Source organism: Amphiura filiformis, chromosome 15 (assembly GCF_039555335.1).
Source record: "Amphiura filiformis chromosome 15, Afil_fr2py, whole genome shotgun sequence".
Lineage (NCBI taxonomy): Eukaryota > Metazoa > Echinodermata > Ophiuroidea > Amphilepidida > Amphiuridae > Amphiura > Amphiura filiformis.
The window spans coordinates 54,356,543-54,377,389 of NC_092642.1; the positions used below are offsets into that span (position 1 = coordinate 54,356,543).

Consider the following 20,847-nt stretch of genomic DNA (forward strand, 5'->3'; position numbering starts at 1 on the left):
AAGGGTGTATTATTTCGTTTCAACTAGCAAATTTATACTAATTTGGTGTAAAGTAGTTACCTCCCACGATCAAAATGTACATGCACACAAATACGTCCTTGCGATAAATAATTACTGTTGACCTTTGCAAGGACCATACCAGTAATTGAACCTTTTCTACCGGATGAATGATTTTGATATGTACGAGCAACCAGTAGCTACGTGCTATAAAGGCAACATGGTATAGAAACAGAAACACTCTCTGTCGCAATACAATTAACAAGTTGCTAAACAAATTGAATTGGTATATATTTGAAATATTTACGTAACATTAAATTACTGTCAGTTTGTGGTCGGATCAGGTGCCGGGGATTCATCATGAAAAAGGCAATGACAAGCATCGGCATTAGGTAAGCCAATAGAATAACATAAGCGGGCGTTAGGTGATTGCATGTTATTGGGTGCGTATGCATATATGCATTGCTAATATGATTTGTGCTTGAGACCCAAACTACACAATGAGGACCTCGTGTATGACGAAGACCTGGACTCGGGTCCTCGAAACATATTAGTTATCTGAAAATATTACAAATGGGGTTCTATACCCTATCACAAATGAGGTTCTATACCTTAACTACTATGTACCTCTGTCTATGGTTATTGTTCCGATATTTTACTGAATTATAAAAACTGACTTTCAACTTTCAAGTCTGAGAGGATGACAACCTCTTTAGCAATATGATTGAGTTTTTTTATGTAATGATTTGTTTTTAAACAGCTTGTTTAGGCTTTTTTAAGCTTTAATGAGTATTCAAATGAACAATCATTTTGGTGATATCTTTTTTTTTAGACCAAGATAAATCTTAATCATTTTTCTTTCTTCATATTTAGGGCCATGAGCGCTGTTCAAAGCACGATTTCTTCCCTGCAAATTAAGAAATCATTGGAGGAAGTGAAGCCTGATATCGATAAAGCCGTCACGTATCTCCAGACATGCGAAGATTATAGTTCCAAACAGGCCAACTTTAGCTTCGGTAGTCTTGTGGAAGTAGCTGGATGTGGATTTATTGCTTGTGATCTAAATAAAGTGGGCACTTACCTGATAGAAATCGGCTACGTTGCGCTATTCCCAAAAATGTGGAGTGCTTTACAAGAATATGTGGTGAAGGAAAAATTAAAATCTCAAGGCTGTGAAAACTTAATAGACATGTTGAATGGTTATATGGGTGTTTCAGATATCAGTGTTGATTTCGGAGAAGAGCTCGTGAAAGTTGATGCAATATCGTTATTGTTTTCAGCTCTTAAAAATCTGGATCATAATGACAAACGTGCGTATGAATTGATCAATCCGATATTAGGTAATTTGCAGAATATCATACGACTCAACAACTCACATCGCCCCTACTATAGAAAGGAAAACGCTGTAACCATTCTGGAAAGGTTCTTGGATTCCTCAAATATGGTACTGAAAACAGATAGTTTGTTGATATTAGCCTATATTGTAGAGGAGGACGACAACAAGCATCTTGGTGACAAAGGAGTAATAGACTTTCTCGTTGATATTTTGAGAGCTGCGGTGAACACGAAGAGCCATACAGCGGCAATATCATCCGGAGCTTACTCAGCGATGGAAATTCTTGATGGTTTGAATCATTTAGCTGTCAATGATGATAATAAAGTGGCAATCGACAAGGCAAAGGGTATCCCAGTCATCGCGCAAATGTTGCTTAAGGGGTTTACATTGGAAGAGCAACAACTAGCTGCAGAAGCTCTGTGGAATTTGGCTTTTGTTGAATCCATTAGGCAAAACATTCTTAAAAAGGGTGTCGGTGTTCCAGGTAAGATTCAGAGAATTAGTATAGAAGGTATAGACATAGGAACATGCCATACTACATTTAGATATAATATATATAAATATATTATTTTACTGGAATAAAGCGGTAGAATATGTAACAATGTAACCATTGCCACTATTGCTTTGAAATATTCTACACATTGCATTCCTGAAAAAGTATTGGCAAATTGTTAAATATTACATTATGCTCTTATAATATTAGTACTAGCACATGCATATTATCATGTTATGTGTTTTGTATTCCTCTTTGAACATTAAAGCTTTGGAAAAACTACAGAACTCTGAAAATCCAGACCTTCATCAGGCCTGCGTGTCTGCTCTCTGGCAGATTAAATTAGGTGGACTCGCAAATATGCCAAAACAACCACCAACATACAGGGAAGCTGTCTCGCAAGAAGCCCAGTCCCAACAGCAAACTCCGCGTATTATGATTAGCTATCAGTGGGATTCCCAAGATCGCGTGCTGCAAATACGAGACAAGTTATCGGCTGCTGGTTACGAAGTTTGGATGGATGTTACAAATATGAGTAAGTTGTAAATTCTTATTGGCTAGTTTTTTTTGCAAATACTGAATTTGAAACTGGAAATGATTAAATTTTGTGCCATTTTTACTTGGTGTCCATAATCTGTCCAAACTGCCTATTCAAAACACGCATATAAAATTGGCCATAACTTCATAACCATTTATCCTATTGAGGTCATTTACATTTGTCCATAGTTTCGACTATATTGGAACAACTACGATATATCTTTTTTCCAGTTGAGAGTGCGAAAATGTGCACAAGTCGAATTTCGGTTTTCAAAAGAATACTTATGATGAATTGCGCGTGAAGCACCCGAAATGTTTGACTGACCATTTACAATTCGCAAAATCGATAAGAAGGGTATCCAGGGAACATACCATCCCTTGCCCCTTATAGCTATGCCACATTATTAAATGAGATAATATAATTGATTTCAAGAGGATAATTTTAAGTTCTTCTATTCTTCCAGAGGGAGATATTTTGCATGCAATGGCCCAAGGTGTGGAGAATTCTACAGCTATACTCATGTGCATGTCTGAGAAATACAAGGAAAGTCGTAGCTGTCGATCAGGTAATTCGTAAAACAAAAAATACCATTACTAGCAATGATAGGCTAATGGGTAAACGATAATGTTCCTAGATTTACATAACATTTACACACATATTATACACAAGTGCGCAAGAAATTCTGTGTCAGTGTTTGACACGGAGAACTTCTTACAGCTTCCCTTTTGATGTTCACTGATATACGAAGAGCTCAGTTGCAAAAGGCATTATATCCACCTATGGCTGAAATTGAGTTGTTGGCATGACTTTATAGCTTCATAACACCTTCCTTCTGGGGATATCGTATGCTTTCCGTTTGGAAAATCTAGGGGAATTTCCGAAATCTGAACTTAAAAAGAAAGTTATATTTAAGGAAAATATTCTAATGTGTTAATATATAATAGTAACATTGAATGTATGTCAAAAGATAAAAAAAAAAAGAAAAACATTGAATGTTCTGTAACTATTAGAACAAAAAGGAACTTTGGCAATTAGAAAATACCGTTGTGACATGATGCTTACATTAACGTCAAGGGCACAGTCTTAGCTCTCAAATGCCGTTTGTTCTGTTCAATTTGCTTTTTTTTAATCTCGTTTTTTTAAATCGTGCCACTTTTACTAGGGAATAGGGCTGTACATGTAAATTAATGATAGCCGATGTTGATGCGTTAATCATATTTCTGTTTATATTTCACAAACAGAGGCCACCTATGCCTACAAGCTACAATCAAGTGCAAATTTGCTGGGACACTTTCATAGTTCAATGACCCTCCCGCACCCCTTATTCAATGTTGTATACCAAATGCCTCATTTTTTAAATGGCCTATATTTTTGCTCCAACATTGGTTGGTGGGGAGGAGGATTCGAAATAGGTTGGAAACTATACAAATAAAATATCACATGGTGAACTTCATATGACCGGTTTTATTGAACAGAGGGCGCGAAATATGAACAAGTGTCCCAGGGACATTTGCACTTGATTGTATTGAAGAAGAAAAAAAATAATCTATTACTTTCAGTAAAATTACCATACCTCGCAATCGCGTTGCTCGATTGACATGATTTGTTCACTAATTTAAAACAAATAACATTGCGCATTTTTGGTTACTTTAATTGTCATTTTTGTCAAACTAAATATTTTAGGTATCAAAATGCTGTAATACATGCATTATTTAAGGCATATTTGACACATGATTGCTATTATAAGCGCATTGTCTCAAAATTCACTTTTAAAACAATTTAAAACTAATCAAAATTAAATCATATTGGAAATATAGAGTACAATCAGTTAAAAATACCTACTGAAATAACAAAAAAATCATAAAACAAAACAATTGTTTCCCTTTAGTTCATTGGTAAATGTAAATGTAAATTGGCAACATAAAGGAAAAAGAAAAAAAAGAAAAAGAAAGAAAAAGAAAAAAGGAAAAAAAAAAAGAAAAAAAGAAAGAAAGAAAGAAAGAAAGAAAGAAAGAAAGAACGAAAGACAAAAAAGAATAAAAAAGTAAGAAAGAAAAATAGCATTACATGGATGCTAAAGAAAGAAAGAAAGAAAGAAAGAAAGAAAGAAAGAAAGAAAGAAAGAAAGAAAGAAAGAACGAAAGACAAAAAGAATAAAAAAGTAAGAAAGAAAAATAGCATTACATGGATTCGAACTCGAGATCTCGGGGGCGAGAAGCGAGGCCAGTAACTATATGCCACCGGGAGACTGATGACAATTGCACTCGATTTCAGCGTATTTAATCCTATCATTGCAATGCTACTGTATTGTGTTATCGAGCTTCGATCCAATGAAATCATTCATTAAAACTGATGTTTTGGTCGTATTCAGCATTTATCTAACGTATATTTTGAATATACACGGTCACATTATACATACCTTCCTAACTTTGATATGTTTATTGGTAATTATTCCTCCATTTAAGCCAAATGAGCACGGTCTACCATAATGTTAAATAAATATATATTACTTTTTAAGTTATATTATTCTGGTAGACCGTTATTGCGTCATTAATTCTTGTTATCCTTGTTATAAATAAATTCGCATGAATAACAACAGCTCAACCATAGTGTAGTGGTTTGCTTACTGCCTTCTGATCATGAGGGCTACGGTTCGAAGCTCATTGTCGCCGATATCTTTACTTTTAAATCCTGCTCTTTATCTCTTTTTTATTTTTGAATACCAATAATAAGCACATTTAAAATGTGTAATTGTATATAATTGTATATACACTTTTGGCATGGCATTGTTACGTTGAATTAGCGTGTCTGTGATGGTAGTTGAAGGCCTATATTAAAGAGTTTAACGTGCATTCCGATAATAGCATTTGAAATAGGGTAATGAGTTTGAAAGATCAATGATAAGACAAACATCATGATTCTGTTCTATTTATTTCTATATTTTCTTAATTTCTTATTTGGTTTGCTTTTATTATGTTTGTAAATTCTTCCAAAGGAGAATTTATATGTCCACTCTAATTTAAACAATCAATGTGTCAAATATTCCTTGAAAAATGCATGCATTGCAGGGTTTGATATTCAAAAAATGTTTAATTTAATAAATTTTTAAAATTGGCTCATCATGTAATGCATAATGAAAATATCTTGACATCACTGAAAAAATTATGAAAATCGAGCAACGCGTTCGAGAGTTATGGCGATTTTATTGATATTAATAGATTATTTTTCGCATCCCTATACAATCAAGTGCAAATTTGCTGGGACACTTTCATAGTTCAATGACCCTCCCCGCACCCTTATTCAATGTTGTATACCAAACGCCTCATTTTTAAATGGCCTATATTTTTGCTCCAACATTGGTTGGTTGGGGAGGGAGGGGATTCGAAATAGGTTGGAAACTATACAAATAAAATATCACATGGTGAACTTCATATGACCGGTTTTATTGAACAGAGGGCGCGAAATATGAACAAGTGTCCCAGGGAAATTTGCACTTGATTGTATAGAAGAAAAAAAAAAATAATCTATTACTTTCAGTAAAATTACCATAACTCGCAAACGCGTTGCTCGATTGACATGATTTGTTCACTAATTTAAAACAAATAACATTGCGCATTTTTTGGTTACTTTAATTGTCATTTTTTGTCAAACTAAATATTTTTAGGTATCAAAATGCTGTAATACATGCATTATTTAAGGCATATTTGACACATGATTGCTATTATAAGCGCATTGTCTCAAAATTCACTTTTAAAACAATTTAAAACTAATCAAAATTAAATCATATTGGAAATATAGAGTACAATCAGTTAAAAATACCTACTGAAATAACAAAAAAATCATAAAACAAAACAATTGTTTCCCTTTAGTTCATTGGTAAATGTAAATGTAAATTGGCAACATAAAGGAAAAAGAAAAAGAAAGAAAGAAAGAAAGAAAGAAAGAAAGAAAGAAAGAAAGAAAGAAAGAAAGAAAGAAAGAAAGAAAGAAAGAAAGAAAGAAAGAAAGAAAAAGAAAGAAAGAAAGAACGAAAGACAAAAAGAATAAAAAAGTAAGAAAGAAAAATAGCATTACATGGATGCTAAAGAAAGAAAGAAAGAAAGAAAGAAAGAAAGAAAGAAAGAAAGAAAGAAAGAAAGAAAGAAAGAAAAAAGAAAGAAAGAAAGAACGAAAGACAAAAAGAATAAAAAAGTAAGAAAGAAAAATAGCATTACATGGATTCGAACTCGAGATCTCGGGGCGAGAAGCGAGGCCAGTAACTATATGCCACCGGGAGACTGATGACAATTGCACTCGATTTCAGCGTATTTAATCCTATCATTGCAATGCTACTGTATTGTGTTATCGAGCTTCGATCCAATGAAATCATTCATTAAAACTGATGTTTTGGTCGTATTCAGCATTTATCTAACGTATATTTTGAATATACACGGTCACATTATACATACCTTCCTAACTTTGATATGTTTATTGGTAATTATTCCTCCATTTAAGCCAAATGAGCACGGTCTACCATAATGTTAAATAAATATATATTACTTTTTAAGTTATATTATTCTGGTAGACCGTTATTGCGTCATTAATTCTTGTTATCCTTGTTATAAATAAATTCGCATGAATAACAACAGCTCAACCATAGTGTAGTGGTTTGCTTACTGCCTTCTGATCATGAGGGCTACGGTTCGAAGCTCATTGTCGCCGATATCTTTACTTTTAAATCCTGCTCTTTATCTCTTTTTTATTTTTGAATACCAATAATAAGCACATTTAAAATGTGTAATTGTATATAATTGTATATACACTTTTGGCATGGCATTGTTACGTTGAATTAGCGTGTCTGTGATGGGTAGTTGAAGGCCTATATTAAAGAGTTTAACGTGCATTCCGATAATAGCATTTGAAATAGGGTAATGAGTTTGAAAGATCAATGATGAGACAAACATCATGATTCTGTTCTATTTATTTCTATATTTTCTTAATTTCTTATTTGGTTTGCTTTTATTATGTTTGTAAATTCTTCCAAAGGAGAATTTATATGTCCACTCTAATTTAAACAATCAATGTGTCAAATATTCCTTGAAAAATGCATGCATTGCAGGGTTTGATATTCAAAAAAATGTTTAATTTAATAAATTTTTTAAAAATTGGCTCATCATGTAATGCATAATGAAAATATCTTGACATCACTGAAAAATTATGAAAATCGAGCAACGCGTTCGAGAGTTATGGCGATTTTATTGATATTAATAGATTATTTTTCGCATCCCTATACAATCAAGTGCAAATTTGCTGGGACACTTTCATAGTTCAATGACCTCCCTGCACCCTTATTCAATGTTGTATACCAAATGCCTCATTTTTTAAATGGCCTATATTTTTGCTCCAACATTGGTTGGTGGGGAGGAGGATTCGAAATAGGTTGGAAACTATACAAATAAAATATCACATGGTGAACTTCATATGACCGGTTTTATTGAACAGAGGGCGCGAAATATGAACAAGTGTCCCAGGGAAATTTGCACTTGATTGTATTGAAGAAGACAAAAATAATCTATTACTTTCAGTAAAATTACCATAACTCGCAAACGCGTTGCTCGATTGACATGATTTGTTCACTAATTTAAAACAACTAACATTGCTGATTCATTTGGTTACTTTAATTGTCATTTTTGTCAAACTAAATATTTTAGGTATCAAAATGCTGTAATACATGCATTATTTAAGGCATATTTGACACATGATTGCTATTATAAGCGCATTGTCTCAAAATTCACTTTTAAAACAATTTAAAACTAATCAAAATTAAATCATATTGGAAATATAGAGTACAATCAGTTAAAAATACCTACTGAAATAACAAAAAAATCATAAAACAAAACAATTGTTTCCCTTTAGTTCATTGGTAAATGTAAATGTAAATTGGCAACATAAAGGAAAAAGAAAAGAAAGAAAGAAAGAAAGAAAGAAAGAAAGAAAGAAAGAAAGAAAGAAAGAAAGAAAGAAAGAAAGAAAGAAAGAAAAAGAAAGAAAGAAAGAAAGAAAAAAAAGAAAGAAAAAGAACGAAAGACAAAAAGAATAAAAAAGTAAGAAAGAAAAATAGCATTACATGGATGCTAAAGAAAGAAAGAAAGAAAGAAAGAAAGAAAGAAAGAAAGAAAGAAAGAAAGAAAGAAAGAAAGAAAGAAAAAGACAAAAGAATAAAAAAGTAAGAAAGAAAAATAGCATTACATGGATTCGAACTCGAGATCTCGGGGGCGAGAAGCGAGGCCAGTAACTATATGCCACCGGGAGACTGATGACAATTGCACTCGATTTCAGCGTATTTAAGCCTATCATTGCAATGCTACTGTATTGTGTTATCGAGCTTCGATCCAATGAAATCATTCATTAAAACTGATGTTTTGGTCGTATTCAGCATTTATCTAACGTATATTTTGAATATACACGGTCACATTATACATACCTTCCTAACTTTGATATGTTTATTGGTAATTATTCCTCCATTTAAGCCAAATGAGCACGGTCTACCATAATGTTAAATAAATATATATTACTTTTTAAGTTATATTATTCTGGTAGACCGTTATTGCGTCATTAATTCTTGTTATCCTTGTTATAAATAAATTCGCATGAATAACAACAGCTCAACCATAGTGTAGTGGTTTGCTTACTGCCTTCTGATCATGAGGGCTACGGTTCGAAGCTCATTGTCGCCGATATCTTTACTTTTAAATCCTGCTCTTTATCTCTTTTTTATTTTTGAATACCAATAATAAGCACATTTAAAATGTGTAATTGTATATAATTGTATATACACTTTTTGGCATGGCATTGTTACGTTGAATTAGCGTGTCTGTGATGGTAGTTGAAGGCCTATATTAAAGAGTTTAACGTGCATTCCGATAATAGCATTTGAAATAGGGTAATGAGTTTGAAAGATCAATGATAAGACAAACATCATGATTCTGTTCTATTTATTTCTATATTTTCTTAATTTCTTATTTGGTTTGCTTTTATTATGTTTGTAAATTCTTCCAAAGGAGAATTTATATGTCCACTCTAATTTAAACAATCAATGTGTCAAATATTCCTTGAAAAATGCATGCATTGCAGGGTTTGATATTCAAAAAAATGTTTAATTTAATAAATTTTTTAAAAATTGGCTCATCATGTAATGCATAATGAAAATATCTTGACATCACTGAAAAAATTATGAAAATCGAGCAACGCGTTCGAGAGTTATGGCGATTTTATTGATATTAATAGATTATTTTTCGCATCCCTATACAATCAAGTGCAAATTTGCTGGGACACTTTCATAGTTCAATGACCCTCCCTGCACCCCTTATTCAATGTTGTATACCAAATGCCTCATTTTTTAAATGGCCTATATTTTTGCTCCAACATTGGTTGGTGGGGAGGAGGGATTCGAAATAGGTTGGAAACTATACAAATAAAATATCACATGGTGAACTTCATATGACCGGTTTTATTGAACAGAGGGCGCGAAATATGAACAAGTGTCCCAGGGAAATTTGCACTTGATTGTATTGAAGAAGACAAAAATAATCTATTACTTTCAGTAAAATTACCATAACTCGCAAACGCGTTGCTCGATTGACATGATTTGTTCACTAATTTAAAACAAATAACATTGCGCATTTTTTGGTTACTTTAATTGTCATTTTTTGTCAAACTAAATATTTTTAGGTATCAAAATGCTGTAATACATGCATTATTTAAGGCATATTTGACACATGATTGCTATTATAAGCGCATTGTCTCAAAATTCACTTTTAAAACAATTTAAAACTAATCAAAATTAAATCATATTGGAAATATAGAGTACAATCAGTTAAAAATACCTACTGAAATAACAAAAAAATCATAAAACAAAACAATTGTTTCCCTTTAGTTCATTGGTAAATGTAAATGTAAATTGGCAACATAAAGGAAAAGAAAAAAGAAAGAAAGAAAGAAAGAAAGAAAGAAAGAAAGAAAGAAAGAAAGAAAGAAAGAAAGAAAGAAAGAAAGAAAGAAAGAAAGAAAGAAAGAAAAAAAAGAAAGAAAGAAAGAACGAAAGACAAAAAAAAGAATAAAAAAGTAAGAAAGAAAAATAGCATTACATGGATGCTAAAGAAAGAAAGAAAGAAAGAAAGAAAGAAAGAAAGAAAGAAAGAAAGAAAGAAAGAAAGAAAAAGAACGAAAGACAAAAAGAATAAAAAGTAAGAAAGAAAAATAGCATTACATGGATTCGAACTCGAGATCTCGGGGCGAGAAGCGAGGCCAGTAACTATATGCCACCGGGAGACTGATGACAATTGCACTCGATTTCAGCGTATTTAATCCTATCATTGCAATGCTACTGTATTGTGTTATCGAGCTTCGATCCAATGAAATCATTCATTAAAACTGATGTTTTGGTCGTATTCAGCATTTATCTAACGTATATTTTGAATATACACGGTCACATAATACATACCTTCCTAACTTTGATATGTTTATTGGTAATTATTCCTCCATTTAAGCCAAATGAGCACGGTCTACCATAATGTTAAATAAATATATATTACTTTTTAAGTTATATTATTCTGGTAGACCGTTATTGCGTCATTAATTCTTGTTATCCTTGTTATAAATAAATTCGCATGAATAACAACAGCTCAACCATAGTGTAGTGGTTTGCTTACTGCCTTCTGATCATGAGGGCTACGGTTCGAAGCTCATTGTCGCCGATATCTTTACTTTTAAATCCTGCTCTTTATCTCTTTTTTATTTTTGAATACCAATAATAAGCACATTTAAAATGTGTAATTGTATATAATTGTATATACACTTTTGGCATGGCATTGTTACGTTGAATTAGCGTGTCTGTGATGGTAGTTGAAGGCCTATATTAAAGAGTTTAACGTGCATTCCGATAATAGCATTTGAAATAGGGTAATGAGTTTGAAAGATCAATGATAAGACAAACATCATGATTCTGTTCTATTTATTTCTATATTTTCTTAATTTCTTATTTGGTTTGCTTTTATTATGTTTGTAAATTCTTCCAAAGGAGAATTTATATGTCCACTCTAATTTAAACAATCAATGTGTCAAATATTCCTTGAAAAATGCATGCATTGCAGGGTTTGATATTCAAAAAAATGTTTAATTTAATAAATTTTTTAAAAATTGGCTCATCATGTAATGCATAATGAAAATATCTTGACATCACTGAAAAATTATGAAAATCGAGCAACGCGTTCGAGAGTTATGGCGATTTTATTGATATTAATAGATTATTTTTCGCATCCCTATACAATCAAGTGCAAATTTGCTGGGACACTTTCATAGTTCAATGACCTCCCCGCACCCCTTATTCAATGTTGTATACCAAATGCCTCATTTTTTAAATGGCCTATATTTTGCTCCAACATTGGTTGGTGGGGAGGAGGGATTCGAAATAGGTTGGAAACTATACAAATAAAATATCACATGGTGAACTTCATATGACCGGTTTTATTGAACAGAGGGCGCGAAATATGAACAAGTGTCCCAGGGAAATTTGCACTTGATTGTATTGAAGAAGACAAAAAATAATCTATTACTTTCAGTAAAATTACCATAACTCGCAAACGCGTTGCTCGATTGACATGATTTGTTCACTAATTTAAAACAAATAACATTGCGCATTTTTTGTTACTTTAATTGTCATTTTTTGTCAAACTAAATATTTTTAGGTATCAAAATGCTGTAATACATGCATTATTTAAGGCATATTTGACACATGATTGCTATTATAAGCGCATTGTCTCAAAATTCACTTTTAAAACAATTTAAAACTAATCAAAATTAAATCATATTGGAAATATAGAGTACAATCAGTTAAAAATACCTACTGAAATAACAAAAAAATCATAAAACAAAACAATTTTTCCCTTTAGTTCATTGGTAAATGTAAATGTAAATTGGCAACATAAAGGAAAAAAGAAAAAGAAAAAGAAAGAAAGAAAGAAAGAAAGAAAGAAAGAAAGAAAGAAAGAAAGAAAGAAAGAAAGAAAGAAAGAAAGAAAGAAAGAAAGAAAGAAAAAGAAAGAAAGAAAGAACGAAAGACAAAAAGAATAAAAAAGTAAGAAAGAAAAATAGCATTACATGGATGCTAAAGAAAGAAAGAAAGAAAGAAAGAAAGAAAGAAAGAAAGAAAGAAAGAAAGAAAGAAAAAGAAAGAACGAAAGACAAAAAGAATAAAAAAGTAAGAAAGAAAAATAGCATTACATGGATTCGAACTCGAGATCTCGGGGGCGAGAAGCGAGGCCAGTAACTATATGCCACCGGGAGACTGATGACAATTGCACTCGATTTCAGCGTATTTAATCCTATCATTGCAATGCTACTGTATTGTGTTATCGAGCTTCGATCCAATGAAATCATTCATTAAAACTGATGTTTTGGTCGTATTCAGCATTTATCTAACGTATATTTTGAATATACACGGTCACATTATACATACCTTCCTAACTTTGATATGTTTATTGGTAATTATTCCTCCATTTAAGCCAAATGAGCACGGTCTACCATAATGTTAAATAAATATATATTACTTTTTAAGTTATATTATTCTGGTAGACCGTTATTGCGTCATTAATTCTTGTTATCCTTGTTATAAATAAATTCGCATGAATAACAACAGCTCAACCATAGTGTAGTGGTTTGCTTACTGCCTTCTGATCATGAGGGCTACGGTTCGAAGCTCATTGTCGCCGATATCTTTACTTTTAAATCCTGCTCTTTATCTCTTTTTATTTTTGAATACCAATAATAAGCACATTTAAAATGTGTAATTGTATATAATTGTATATACACTTTTGGCATGGCATTGTTACGTTGAATTAGCGTGTCTGTGATGGTAGTTGAAGGCCTATATTAAAGAGTTTAACGTGCATTCCGATAATAGCATTTGAAATAGGGTAATGAGTTTGAAAGATCAATGATAAGACAAACATCATGATTCTGTTCTATTTATTTCTATATTTTCTTAATTTCTTATTTGGTTTGCTTTTATTATGTTTGTAAATTCTTCCAAAGGAGAATTTATATGTCCACTCTAATATAAGCAATCAATGTGTCAAATATTCCTTGAAAAATGCATGCATTGCAGGGTTTGATATTCAAAAAATGTTTAATTTAATAAATTTTTAAAATTGGCTCATCATGTAATGCATAATGAAAATATCTTGACATCACTCAAAAAAGTATGAAAAACGATCAACGCGTTCGAGAGTTATGGCGATTTTATTGATATTAATAGATTATTTTTTCGCATCCCTATACAATCAAGTGCAAATTTGCTGGGACACTTTCATAGTTCAATGACCCTCCCTGCACCCTTATTCAATGTTGTATACCAAATGCCTCATTTTTAAATGGCCTATATTTTTGCTCCAACATTGGTTGGTGGGGAGGAGGATTCGAAATAGGTTGGAAACTATACAAATAAAATATCACATGGTGAACTTCATATGACCGGTTTTATTGAACAGAGGGCGCGAAATATGAACAAGTGTCCCAGAGAAATTTGCACTTGATTGTATTGAAGAAGAAAAAAAATAATCTATTACTTTCAGTAAAATTACCATAACTCGCAAACGCGTTGCTCGATTGACATGATTTGTTCACTAATTTAAAACAAATAACATTGCGCATTTTTTGGTTACTTTAATTGTCATTTTTTGTCAAACTAAATATTTTTAGGTATCAAAATGCTGTAATACATGCATTATTTAAGGCATATTTGACACATGATTGCTATTATAAGCGCATTGTCTCAAAATTCACTTTTAAAACAATTTAAAACTAATCAAAATTAAATCATATTGGAAATATAGAGTACAATCAGTTAAAAATACCTACTGAAATAACAAAAAAAATCATAAAACAAAACAATTGTTTCCCTTTAGTTCATTGGTAAATGTAAATGTAAATTGGCAACATAAAGGAAAAAGAAAAAAAGAAAGAAAGAAAGAAAGAAAGAAAGAAAGAAAGAAAGAAAGAAAGAAAGAAAGAAAGAAAGAAAGAAAGAAAGAAAGAAAGAAAGAAAGAAAGAAAGAAAGAACGAAAGACAAAAAGAATAAAAAAGTAAGAAAGAAAAATAGCATTACATGGATGCTAAAGAAAGAAAGAAAGAAAGAAAGACAGAACGAAAGACAGAAAGAAAGAAAGAAAGAAAGAAAGAACGAAAGACACAAAAAATAAAAAAGTAAGAAAGAAAAATAGCATTACATGGATTCGAACTCGAGATCTCGGGGCGAGAAGCGAGGCCAGTAACTATATGCCACCGGGAGACTGATGACAATTGCACTCGATTTCAGCGTATTTAATCCTATCATTGCAATGCTATTGTATTGTGTTATCGAGCTTCGATCCAATGAAATCATTCATTAAAACTGATGTTTTGGTCGTATTCAGCATTTATCTAACGTATATTTTGAATATACACGGTCACATTATACATACCTTCCTAACTTTGATATGTTTATTGGTAATTATTCCTCCATTTAAGCCAAATGAGCACGGTCTACCATAATGTTAAATAAATATATATTACTTTTTAAGTTATATTATTCTGGTAGACCGTTATTGCGTCATTAATTCTTGTTATCCTTGTTATAAATAAATTCGCATGAATAACAACAGCTCAACCATAGTGTAGTGGTTTGCTTACTGCCTTCTGATCATGAGGGCTACGGTTCGAAGCTCATTGTCGCCGATATCTTTACTTTTAAATCCTGCTCTTTATCTCTTTTTTATTTTTGAATACCAATAATAAGCACATTTAAAATGTGTAATTGTATATAATTGTATATACACTTTTTGGCATGGCATTGTTACGTTGAATTAGCGTGTCTGTGATGGTAGTTGAAGGCCTATATTAAAGAGTTTAACGTGCATTCCGATAATAGCATTTGAAATAGGGTAATGAGTTTGAAAGATCAATGATAAGACAAACATCATGATTCTGTTCTATTTATTTCTATATTTTCTTAATTTCTTATTTGGTTTGCTTTTATTATGTTTGTAAATTCTTCCAAAGGAGAATTTATATGTCCACTCTAATTTAAACAATCAATGTGTCAAATATTCCTTGAAAAATGCATGCATTGCAGGGTTTGATATTCAAAAAAATGTTTAATTTAATAAATTTTTAAAATTGGCTCATCATGTAATGCATAATGAAAATATCTTGACATCACTGAAAAATTATGAAAATCGAGCAACGCGTTCGAGAGTTATGGCGATTTTATTGATATTAATAGATTATTTTTCGCATCCCTATATACAATCAAGTGCAAATTTGCTGGGACACTTTCATAGTTCAATGACCCTCCTGCACCCTTTATTCAATGTTGTATACCAAATGCCTCATTTTTAAATGGCCTATATTTTTGCTCCAACATTGGTTGGTGGGGAGGGAGGGATCGAAATAGGTTGGAAACTATACAAATAAAATATCACATGGTGAACTTCATATGACCGGTTTTATTGAACAGAGGGCGCGAAATATGAACAAGTGTCCCAGGGAAATTTGCACTTGATTGTATTGAAGAAGAAAAAAAATAATCTATTACTTTCAGTAAAATTACCATAACTCGCAAACGCGTTGCTCGATTGACATGATTTGTTCACTAATTTAAAACAAATAACATTGCGCATTTTTGGTTACTTTAATTGTCATTTTTGTCAAACTAAATATTTTTAGGTATCAAAATGCTGTAATACATGCATTATTTAAGGCATATTTGACACATGATTGCTATTATAAGCGCATTGTCTCAAAATTCACTTTTAAAACAATTTAAAACTAATCAAAATTAAATCATATTGGAAATATAGAGTACAATCAGTTAAAAATACCTACTGAAATAACAAAAAAATCATAAAACAAAACAATAGTATACATTTAGTTCATTGGTAAATGTAAATGTAAATTGGCAACATAAAGGAAGAAAGAAAGAAAGAAAGAAAGAAAGAAAGAAAGAAAGAAAGAAAGAAAGAAAGAAAGAAAGAAAGAAAGAAAGAAAGAAAGAAAGAAAGAAAGAAAAAAAGAAAAAAGAAAGAAAGAAAGAACGAAAGACAAAAAGAATAAAAAAGTAAGAAAGAAAAATAGCATTACATGGATGCTAAAGAAAGAAAGAAAGAAAGAAAGAAAGAAAGAAAGAAAGAAAGAAAGAAAGAAAGAAAGAAAGAACGAAAGACAAAAGAATAAAAAAGTAAGAAAGAAAAATAGCATTACATGGATTCGAACTCGAGATCTCGGGGCGAGAAGCGAGGCCAGTAACTATATGCCACCGGGAGACTGATGACAATTGCACTCGATTTCAGCGTATTTAATCCTATCATTGCAATGCTATTGTATTGTGTTATCGAGCTTCGATCCAATGAAATCATTCATTAAAACTGATGTTTTGGTCGTATTCAGCATTTATCTAACGTATATTTTGAATATACACGGTCACATTATACATACCTTCCTAACTTTGATATGTTTATTGGTAATTATTCCTCCATTTAAGCCAAATGAGCACGGTCTACCATAATGTTAAATAAATATATATTACTTTTTAAGTTATATTATTCTGGTAGACCGTTATTGCGTCATTAATTCTTGTTATCCTTGTTATAAATAAATTCGCATGAATAACAACAGCTCAACCATAGTGTAGTGGTTTGCTTACTGCCTTCTGATCATGAGGGCTACGGTTCGAAGCTCATTGTCGCCGATATCTTTACTTTTAAATCCTGCTCTTTATCTCTTTTTTATTTTTGAATACCAATAATAAGCACATTTAAAATGTGTAATTGTATATAATTGTATATACACTTTTTGGCATGGCATTGTTACGTTGAATTAGCGTGTCTGTGATGGTAGTTGAAGGCCTATATTAAAGAGTTTAACGTGCATTCCGATAATAGCATTTGAAATAGGGTAATGAGTTTGAAAGATCAATGATAAGACAAACATCATGATTCTGTTCTATTTATTTCTATATTTTCTTAATTTCTTATTTGGTTTGCTTTTATTATGTTTGTAAATTCTTCCAAAGGAGAATTTATATGTCCACTCTAATTTAAACAATCAATGTGTCAAATATTCCTTGAAAAATGCATGCATTGCAGGGTTTGATATTCAAAAAAATGTTTAATTTAATAAATTTTTTTTTTTTGGCTCATCATGTAATGCATAATGAAAATATCTTGACATCACTGAAAAAATTATGAAAATCGAGCTACGCGTTCGAGACTTATGGCGATTTTATTGATATTAATAGAGTATTCTTTCGCATCCCCTATACAATCAAGTGCAAATTTGCTGGGACACTTTCATAGTTCAATGACCTCCCCGCACCCCTTATTCAATGTTGTATACCAAATGCCTCATTTTTTAAATGGCCTATATTTTTGCTCCAACATTGGTTGGTGGGGAGGGAGGGATTCGAAATAGGTTGGAAACTATACAAATAAAATATCACATGGTGAACTTCATATGACCGGTTTTATTGAACAGAGGGCGCGAAATATGAACAAGTGTCCCAGGGAAATTTGCACTTGATTGTATTGAAGAAGACAAAAAATAATCTATTACTTTCAGTAAAATTACCATAACTCGCAAACGCGTTGCTCGATTGACATGATTTGTTCACTAATTTAAAACAAATAACATTGCGCATTTTTGGTTACTTTAATTGTCATTTTTTGTCAAACTAAATATTTTTAGGTATCAAAATGCTGTAATACATGCATTATTTAAGGCATATTTGACACATGATTGCTATTATAAGCGCATTGTCTCAAAATTCACTTTTAAAACAATTTAAAACTAATCAAAATTAAATCATATTGGAAATATAGAGTACAATCAGTTAAAAATACCTACTGAAATAACAAAAAAAATCATAAAACAAAACAATTGTTTCCCTTTAGTTCATTGGTAAATGTAAATGTAAATTGGCAACATAAAGGAAAAAGAAAAAAAAGAAAGAAAGAAAGAAAGAAAGAAAGAAAGAAAGAAAGAAAGAAAGAAAGAAAGAAAGAAAGAAAGAAAGAAAGAAAGAAAGAAAGAAAGAAAAAAGAAAGAAAGAAAGAACGAAAGACAAAAAAGAATAAAAAAGTAAGAAAGAAAAATAGCATTACATGGATGCTAAAGAAAGAAAGAAAGAAAGAAAGAAAGAAAGAAAGAAAGAAAGAAAGAAAGAAAGAAAGAAAGAACGAAAGACAAAAAGAATAAAAAAGTAAGAAAGAAAAATAGCATTACATGGATTCGAACTCGAGATCTCGGGGGCGAGAAGCGAGGCCAGTAACTATATGCCACCGGGAGACTGATGACAATTGCACTCGATTTCAGCGTATTTAATCCTATCATTGCAATGCTATTGTATTGTGTTATCGAGCTTCGATCCAATGAAATCATTCATTAAAACTGATGTTTTGGTCGTATTCAGCATTTATCTAACGTATATTTTGAATATACACGGTCACATTATACATACCTTCCTAACTTTGATATGTTTATTGGTAATTATTCCTCCATTTAAGCCAAATGAGCACGGTCTACCATAATGTTAAATAAATATATATTACTTTTTAAGTTATATTATTCTGGTAGACCGTTATTGCGTCATTAATTCTTGTTATCCTTGTTATAAATAAATTCGCATGAATAACAACAGCTCAACCATAGTGTAGTGGTTTGCTTACTGCCTTCTGATCATGAGGGCTACGGTTCGAAGCTCATTGTCGCCGATATGTTTACTTTTAAATCCTGCTCTTTATCTCTTTTTTATTTTTGAATACCAATAATAAGCACATTTTTAAATGTGTAATTGTATATAATTGTATATACACTTTTTGGCATGGCATTGTTACGTTGAATTAGCGTGTCTGTGATGGGTAGTTGAAGGCCTATATTAAAGAGTTTAACGTGCATTCCGATAATAGCATTTGAAATAGGGTAATGAGTTTGAAAGATCAATGATGAGACAAACATCATGATTCTGTTCTATTTATTTCTATATTTTCTTAATTTCTTATTTGGTTTGCTTTTATTATGTTTGTAAATTCTTCCAAAGGAGAATTTATATGTCCACTCTAATTTAAACAATCAATGTGTCAAATATTCCTTGAAAAATGCATGCATTGCAGGGTTTGATATTCAAAAAAATGTTTAATTTAATAAATTTTTTAAAAATTGGCTCATCATGTAATGCATAATGAAAATATCTTGACATCACTGAAAAAATTATGAAAATCGAGCAACGCGTTCGAGAGTTATGGCGATTTTATTGATATTAATAGATTATTTTTCGCATCCCTATACAATCAAGTGCAAATTTGCTGGGACACTTTCATAGTTCAATGACCCTCCCTGCACCCCTTATTCAATGTTGTATACCAAATGCCTCATTTTTTAAATGGCCTATATTTTTGCTTTTACATTGGTTGGTGGGGGAGGGAGGGGATTCGAAATAGGTTGGAAACTATACAAATAAAATATCACATGGTGAACTTCATATGACCGGTTTTATTGAACAGAGGGCGCGAAATATGAACAAGTGTCCCAGGGAAATTTGCACTTGATTGTATAAAAAAAAAAAAAAAATAATCTATTACTTTCAGTAAAATTACCATAACTCGCAAACGCGTTGCTCGATTGACATGATTTGTTCACTTATTTAAAACAAATAACATTGCGCATTTTTGGTTACTTTAATTGTCATTTTTGTCAAACTAAATATTTTAGGTATCAAAATGCTGTAATACATGCATTATTTAAGGCATATTTGACACATGATTGCTATTATAAGCGCATTGTCTCAAAATTCACTTTTAAAACAATTTAAAACTAATCAAAATTAAATCATATTGGAAATATAGAGTACAATCAGTTAAAAATACCTACTGAAATAACAAAAAAATCATAAAACAAAACAATTGTTTCCTTTAGTTCATTGGTAAATGTAAATGTAAATTGGCAACATAAAGGAAAAAGAAAAAAGAAAGAAAGAAAGAAAGAAAGAAAGAAAGAAAGAAAGAAAGAAAGAAAGAAAGAAAGAAAGAAAGAAAGAAAGAAAGAAAGAAAGAAAAAAAAAGAAAGAAAGAAAGAACGAAAGACAAAAAGAATAAAAAAGTAAGAAAGAAAAATAGCATTACATGGATGCTAAAGAAAGAAAGAAAGAAAGAAAGAAAGAAAGAAAGAAAGAAAGAAAGAAAGAAAGAAAGAAAGAAAGAAAGAAAAGAACGAAAGACAAAAAGAATAAAAAAGTAAGAAAGAAAAAAATAGCATTACATGGATTCGAACTCGAGATCTCGGGGGCGAGAAGCGAGGCCAGTAACTATATGCCACCGGGAGACTGATGACAATTGCACTCGATTTCAGCGTATTTAATCCTATCATTGCAATGCTACTGTATTGTGTTATCGAGCTTCGATCCAATGAAATCATTC

General features: G+C 31.4%; 1 protein-coding gene across 1 annotated transcript in view; it reads left to right on the plus strand.

Moving 5' to 3' along the window:
• Positions 1–209: 209 nt before the first annotated feature.
• Positions 210–20,847, plus strand: part of LOC140171844 (uncharacterized) — a 31,790-nt gene continuing 11,152 nt past the window's right edge. Inside the window, exons 1-5 of the mRNA XM_072195173.1 lie at positions 210–389; positions 871–1,817; positions 2,095–2,361; positions 2,828–2,929; positions 3,606–3,626. Of these exons, the coding sequence (XP_072051274.1) occupies positions 358–389; positions 871–1,817; positions 2,095–2,361; positions 2,828–2,929; positions 3,606–3,626 (1,369 nt within the window). The 5' untranslated portion in view covers positions 210–357. The remainder of the gene's footprint in view (positions 390–870; positions 1,818–2,094; positions 2,362–2,827; positions 2,930–3,605; positions 3,627–20,847) is intronic.